We start from the raw sequence: 7,649 nt of genomic DNA on the forward strand, positions 1-7,649 counted from the left end.
GTCAATGGGACAGTCACAAGCCTCCCGGATTTCATCCAAAAAAGCTCAAATTTCTTCCTTTAAGCTCAAATTCCTTGCTTTGTGTTTCAGCTCCTTCACAGAACATTCAAAACAGACATTCTTTCGTCTGCTCGTCTAGACTTTGGCATATGTTCTCTTTAATAAGTGTTGAAGCGTGTACAGCGGGTTAAACCCTGCACACAGAGTGCAGATGACACAGGCTGATGGTTTTCCTCAGGTTAATCCTGCAGGGCTGTAACACCTGCCACATGCACAGTCTGCCACAGGCCTTGTCAAGTTCATCGCCTAAAGTACCTATCAAACATGTCTGGAGACACTTGAAGTAGTGAGACTTGTCAAGAAGAGCCCAGGGTGAAGATTTTACATAAACATCGCGTTCCATTAAGACACACTTCTCACCCAGTTCTACTTGATCCTCTACTTGTGTGTTGGAAAGAAGAAGGGTGCTGTTTTTGGGCCAATTATAGTGGAGGCCGGGGCTAGTTGTCACACTAGGAAGTTGTCACACTATACCAGCAAAAAGTTTGAAATAACTAAGATTTTTTTTTAATGGTCTTGAAAAGAGGTAATCAAAGCTGCGTTTATTTGATCAAAGTATCAGTAAAACAGGAATATTGTGAAATATTATTACAATTTTAAATAACTGGTTTCTATTTAAATATGTTTTAAAATGTAATTTATTTCTGTGATCAAAGCTGAATTTTCAGCATCATTACTTCAGTCTTCAATGTCACATGATCCTTCAGAAATCATTCTAATATGCAGATTGCCCATTGTGTAACCTACATACAGTTTGACAACATTTCCTGCTTTTAGGGCATGTTGTCAACAAAAGTGAAAGAAAAGGAAGTCTTTTTGTAGCCATTGCTGAGGTTTTTACCTTTTTTTGACTTTCAAAAATAAGACTCTCCTAAGAAATAATAACTTAAGTAAACTAGCCCTGGTCATTCTCATATGTAAATGTGTACTAAAGTTAATTTGTTACAATCCTAGTGATTACTCCGTTGATGTTTATCTGGATTTAATTGACATTTCCAGCTGTAAACTTGAGCATTTTACACTCCATTTACAGCAATGAGCTCTAATGAGCTGAAGAGATCCAGTTTTATCCCTGAGCAGCGGAGGGAAAGTAGGTTAGTGGTCCACTTACAGCTCTTGGGAGCAAACATCTGCTCCGTTTGAGCCTGGGAAGAGGAGTGGAAAATATGAAGCGTTCCATAGCGCACATGAGGTCTGTGTGGGCACAGACAAGGAACTCCTTGTGTTCGGTCGGCATCTGGTCCTTAGATGGCCTGTCTGCTGGAATGCCAAGAGAATGGAAAGGAAAAGACGTTTCCTCTGAAGGGAAGCTGAAGCTTTGGAAGCCAAATGTCTCAGTGATGAAGTAGAATCATAAAAATTTTCACAAATCTGTATTTTTATACTTTGGAGGTTGTTATGCGTACGATTTAGATGCAAACGTAATGTAAATGCTAGTGGTGAAAAGTTGCACAATGAAGTCTGTCAACACAGGGAACTGGTTACAAATCTGGCCTCTGGCTATGGAACACCCGTCTGACTATTTGAGCTTTGTATTGTTTTACATTTAATCCCTTCATGTTTTACCCACCTGGGTTATAGTTCTAAACATGGCAAAGCACATCCATCTCTGGATATTTTTGTACTTTTGACATGCAACAGCCTTGCCTATGATATACAAGCTCATTTCCACTTTGTCAAAGGGATTTGTTGCCAGGAGGTTTTGTCTGAACATGTAGGAACACCTGTGTTTGCCAAATGTGTCAAGTTCCCTTGTGTAAATTGGTGTTCTTGAAGTATGTTCTAACAAGTACAACTCTAACAAGTAATACAAGAAAAACTAAACTTTAGTTTTTGTATAAAATGCCATATTTATTTAAACAGACTGGAGCAAAAACAGACAAACATACACGTTTTTTTTTTTGCTGTGACATCGTATAGACAACCTACAAATTGGTACAAAAGTTAGAAACAAGCCAAGAATACAAAACTATGTGGAAACACACAGCGGATATTGCACCGTTCGACTTGGGAGTAGCTTAATACCCATTTCACCCATCAACCCCTGAAATGGAAAACAATGGAAGCCAGTTTAATTAGCTCTAGACTAGCCTGACTGAAGAGTAACGTTGCTTCCTATATGCAGTATGCATTACGTTCAGTCTTTATGAGGGTTCTTTAATTCCCTGGAAGTGCATGTTTGAGAATGTTCTCGTAGTATGTAAAATAAAAAAAATAAAAAACACACAAACTGCAACTATTATCACCATGACCCAAAACACAAACATCAAGGTAAGGATGCATACAGTTCACAAAAAGTACATAGTCCCTTTTTAGTTATAGGTAAATGTCAGCGCGGCGCACAAATTCAGCCATAAACAGTGATAAAAACAAACATGGTTTTTGTGCCAAGGCCACAGAGATTGTTTCATTAGTCCAAACGTGTAGCTAGTGACTCTGGTTTGTCTGTTAACAGCACATTTATGTAAACAAACATAGCTAAAATCACATGTAAACGTCAGAGCATATGTTTGTCAAACTTGTGCATCATATTAGCCAAGCTTCGGTATACACTTTGAATGCAATCGATGAAAAGTGCTAGCTGTTGTTGAACAAAAAAAGGCCTACGCCAACAGGCCACAGTCAGAAGAGAAGGAAAAAAGAGAGTCTAGTTAGCTCTTAGTTGTACATATTGGAGTGCAGTTCTCTGCGTATATTGTAACAGTGCGAGCGGGAGGACTGATTCAGGAATGTCTTGCATCTCGATGAGAGTCCTCTTCGTTCGCCGTCAATGGTCTCTTTTCTTTCGCCACTTGAATCAGTGCCATGTTCAGTTTGATGCTCTCACAGTTTCTTTCTAGCAGAAAGGCAACGTGGCATGTCAGAATCCCATCCATAATGCTTTGCAGCAGGTCTTGTTGTATCCACATCTACAGTTTCCAACATTCTTAAAACATTTCAAGAAAATCAATGTGGTAAAGCCACTTCTTTTAAGTCAAGAAATGACAAACATTTGACAAGTCTGTCTTTGTTCTGTTAGAGTGGATGCAGGATGGGTGGAGTTATTTGTTGCTCTTAGAATAACGATCACCAAAAAATCTTCAAGATGATTTGGTCTGATCATTCAAATAATGAAGAATAACTTCCAAAACGAGGCTGGAGATGTTTGGACACTGTTCTCACACTTAGTGGTGTTGCATTTAATCCATCTTGGTGTCAAGGGCACAGTTTTACTCCGACAAATCTTGTATGTACTCTTTTCACCAAGGACGGAGGGGGAAGGGAGTCACTCAAGATCTTCAGCGGATTTTAGGGGCCGCTGAGCTGGACTCGACTTGGATTGGGAGTGTTTCCTGGAGGATATCCATCTGAGCACCAAGATGGCTACTCATGCCTCCTCATGAAGGAAGAACAAACCCCAGTTGAGGTTGTAGAGTTAAGAGATCCCTGACAGCATTGGTCAGGTGTGGTCACTCGTTCAGCGGGATGGACAGGTCTCTGGTCTCCTGTCCATGGAGCCGCACACCTGCTCAGGATGGGGATCAACCTATCAAGGGAGAAGAACAAGGTTTGAGAACTCAGGAACTCAAATGCATTAGCAGGACCGAAGCTACAAAAAGTTTGGGAACTCAACGCACCTCAGAATACAGAGGTGGAGGCTGGAAGCGGAACTCATGGATGTAAGCATAAAGCGGTCCTTCAATCTCATCCCTCACAGCTGGGAGCTCCAAGTTGTTCTGTCGCTCCTCATCGGTGATGATTTCAGAGTAGCTTGGTGGAGCTAGAAGAGTGGAGGACAAAGCCAACAATTAGACCAAAAAAGACTTCTAAACTGATTGTTTAATGTCAAACAGTCGTAAAGTATCTTAAGTAATGGGGCTCAATCCTACTCCTAGAGATCTGCCTTTGGATTAACTGGAGACTCTGGGAAGTAAACTCTAAAAGAATGTAGTCCTCAAGGAGCAGGACTGAGACCCCATAATCTAAAGGGTCTAGGTAACAAGTTTAGGATTTGTGCCGTACCTTCAGGTCTCTCAGGCAATCCCAACCAGCTCATAGCCATGCTGCACTGACTGCTGACAGAAGAGGTGCGACTGCCAAAGGAGTGGAGGGGAATGGTGCCGATCACCAAGGGCAGGTTCAGGGTCAAGTTGACAGCTCGAGGGATGTCCACATACACCTGTCAAGAAGCAAGAGATTAGTTACATGGCAGATATTGGCATGCAGTTTGCTTTATCACAAATCAAACAGATTGTAGACTCACCATAAGTGAATATTCCACATGGATGATGCTGCAGTCCAGAATGGATGGTGATATGGGTGGGATCTTCAGCATCTTGCCGTCCCAAGTCTCGCTCTTGCCAGGGGGTAGAGGATCTCCGCGGAGGTTAGCTACGAGTTGTTTGATCTCCTTGACCTTCCCTTTGGCAAAGAAGGTCTGCGTTTGGAAGATGGCTGCCTTTGGCACGACCACACGGGAAGAGCAGTTTTCAGTCTCTGCGAAGATCTGGATGGACTCTCCTGCAAAGAAAACCAACCAAATTCATTCACCCTGAACGATAAAACTTTCGTATTAGCTAACTGTCTACCAACAAGCAGGTTTATCATCTCACCTGGAGTGTAGCCCTTCCTCTCAATTTTGGCACTTAGTGATACAGGCCCTGAGGTGCAGAACCAGCAGCAAAGGGTTTTGTCCTTTGTGCCAGCCTGGGGAGACTACAAATGAAAAAGTGACAATATATGAACCTCTGAAATCATACAAGAGCTCAAGCAAAAATTCAGTTTTACATTACAAGGTGATTAGGCTTCAAATGGTTTTCTCTTACCAGTAACAATGGAGTGTTGATGTCAATGTGCTCAAAGACGGTGAACTCCTTCTTGGTTTTCATGGGCAGGAGCCATGGCCTATGAAGCTCCACCTTCACCCAGTACCGTACGCTGCCGTGTTTGCCTTCAAATGATGTCGCCAAAGGCCTAGAAAGAGACATGAAAAAATAACGTCAGCGTTTCAGTCGATACATTATATATGCATATAATCAGTCAGGAGAGTTACTTACGTCTGGGGCAGTTCGAGGCTGAAGGGAAACTCGTGTCGTCCTGAGTGAAGAACGGTGAAGCCCTCGTCACAGCTGTCATCATCTAAAACAAAGGAGAATAAAACTCGATATACCAATATACCATACCTGTAATATTCCTCAAGAATCCTAAACACAAGACAAAGACACGACCCACATTGTCTCAGTGCTTCAATGAATATAGGAACAGAACATACAAAATTACAAAACAATATCAGCATAAGAATGTTTTAGAAGAATGAGCAAACTGTCCATAATTTGGTGTAGTATGTTCTTATGCTTTTCAAAAAGCTTTTATCACTAAAACCTTAAATATATGAACATACAAACAAAATAACTAATTAAAAATGCACAACAACAAAAATGAATATAGGAATATTTGGTCTTTGGACTTAAATATGTTTATTTTTAGTAAAATATATCGTTTTTGATGTATTTTCATATTTTTTGTTCATTCTTTTACTTCCACCTCAGCAGTTCCACAGACTGGTGTAAATAACTATGGCCATAAATAAATACAGGAATAATCTGCCATTAACATGTTTTTTTTTTTTTTTTTTAATGTATTAAATGTCTCTCTTATTTTATCGCCACCTCAGCATTTCCACAGCCTGCTGTAAATAACTATGAGCCTGAAGGCAGCCAAGAGCTAGAGAGGACCGGACTGAACCGGCGCGAGCAGCCTCTCTCAAGCCGGATTTCCTCGTGCATATATTACTAGCCGGCTCCTGATTGGCTGAGCCAGGGAGTTTTTCTCTTGAATACGCCCCCATAAGGAAGCCACGTGTATTGCAGCATGGTTTAGGTGTAAAAGAAAATGAAAGACGCAAGACGAAAATAAATACGTTTGACTTAGTTTATTAGTAGAAAAGACTTCATTACAGAAACTCCATATTTACTTTAATGGTTGTTACAGAGCACATTAAATTCAGTTTACAACATACCTCAAAACATGACATTGTAGAATATAAACACATGGAACATTTATGTGACAAACTTTTACAGTTGACTCATGCTAACCAGTGGCATAGGAAGCGAATTAATTTGTTTTTCTTGCTGTTACGGTATCTTTAAGCCAAAATACTTTTTAACAAATGCAGAATGATGCATAAGGTGTAGAATGAAAATATGACATTTTAATGAACTTTCAATCAGTCCTGCGTTGTTGCGAATAAGTTGCGTCGCAGTCTTGACACTTGGGCAAAGATATGATATCACCGGGGGCCCACGAGCACTTCCACCAATCAGCGAAGAGATAGGATTGACCTCAACCAATCAGCGAGCAGAGGCTCGGTCCGCACAACCCCCAGTCTCCACCAGTTTCTGAACAGGTTTAAACCGCTTCTAACAAAGGCTACAAACTTACTAGAACCGCCTATGAAACAAAATGTAACTTATATATAAAAAACCGCATGTCAGGATATGATTGCATAGTGAATATCGATATAAAAAACGTTTATGGCAGATAAAAGTAAAATATTAACTGGTTGATTTGGACAGAAGGGCTTGATGTTTCTAAGCTCTGGTGTTCAAACAAACAACTTAATTTAAGCATTCACTTTGCTGGATGATGATTCATAATCTAATTCAAGATGCTTGTTTTTACATTTAATCCCAGTATTACTGAAATAAACTCTTTGGTAGCGAGGAAGACGTTTCAGCCAAGCATCATCTGCATAAGGGTTCATAAAGAAATCTTGTATTGCTGGTTTCTCTCTGCCTATGCCAGTGGATTAAACTGTTCAGAGTGCAAACTCAATGGAATATTTGCAAGCAAACAAAAGACACAATGTAAGGAGCATCTGTCATAAATAAAAGGTGCTTGATTAAAATGCTCCTTACCTCTATCATGTCCAATAAGGACGTCTCTGTGGTTTAAATACTCCACTTCTTCAGTGAAATTCTGTGTGTAGGCAGTGTTGGATCCAGCATTACGAGATTCAGTCCAGCGAACTTTCGCCAGTCCCTTGGCGTGAATGTTCAAAGATTTCACGCGGATTTCTCCGGTAACTTCAATGATCACCCGACCTGAGACATAGTCCCCACTGGCAAAGACAGGGACATTACTGTCATTGAGACAGTCGTAGCTGACAAAGAAGTTTTTCACCTTTCCGAGCACCATGGTGGAAATCTTACTGAGCTGTAAGATATGTCAAATAAAAAGAGCGAATCATCTATCAGATGTTTCTAGGAAAGAAATCATCCAAGGGTTTTGCCGTGCAGAAGGGCTGCAGGCGGGTTCAGTGCTATACCTGTCTGTTATTCATTGAGTTTTATTGTAACTGCATGTGAAGATGCAGCTGTATCTCTGCGCTCTGGCTCGGACTCTGCTTTAATACCTCCGTCTGGTGGAAAAACAACCGGACTGCGCATGCGCAATCGATAAGGCTGCTGCTGCTCCCTTCTTCCGCCTTCCTATGCTTCAGTGTCTGTTTTATTATTTGTTTAAAAGTAGCCTATCTTCACAAACTCGTACATCCAAGAGTTTTACTAATAAACTAGTAACTGCCTAATAGTATGCGTACATTATAACAG

The 7,649-nt window shown here is 40.8% G+C and overlaps 1 protein-coding gene across 1 annotated transcript; it reads right to left on the bottom strand.

The window, feature by feature from the left end:
* Positions 1-1,894: 1,894 nt before the first annotated feature.
* LOC306866088 (arrestin domain-containing protein 3-like) lies at positions 1,895-7,423 on the bottom strand. The gene is made up of 9 exons (XM_079411096.1): positions 7,367-7,423; positions 6,957-7,254; positions 5,097-5,178; positions 4,866-5,013; positions 4,653-4,755; positions 4,304-4,560; positions 4,063-4,219; positions 3,678-3,820; positions 1,895-3,586 (listed from the first exon to the last, which is right to left on the bottom strand). The coding sequence occupies exons 1-9, from the start codon at positions 7,379-7,381 to the stop codon at positions 3,518-3,520; spliced, it is 1,272 nt and encodes a 423-aa protein (XP_079267222.1). The 5' UTR covers positions 7,382-7,423; the 3' UTR covers positions 1,895-3,517.
* Positions 7,424-7,649: the final 226 nt, after the last annotated feature.

This window comes from Barbus barbus (assembly GCF_936440315.1).
Source record: "Barbus barbus genome assembly, chromosome: 47".
Classification (NCBI taxonomy): Eukaryota; Metazoa; Chordata; class Actinopteri; order Cypriniformes; family Cyprinidae; genus Barbus; species Barbus barbus.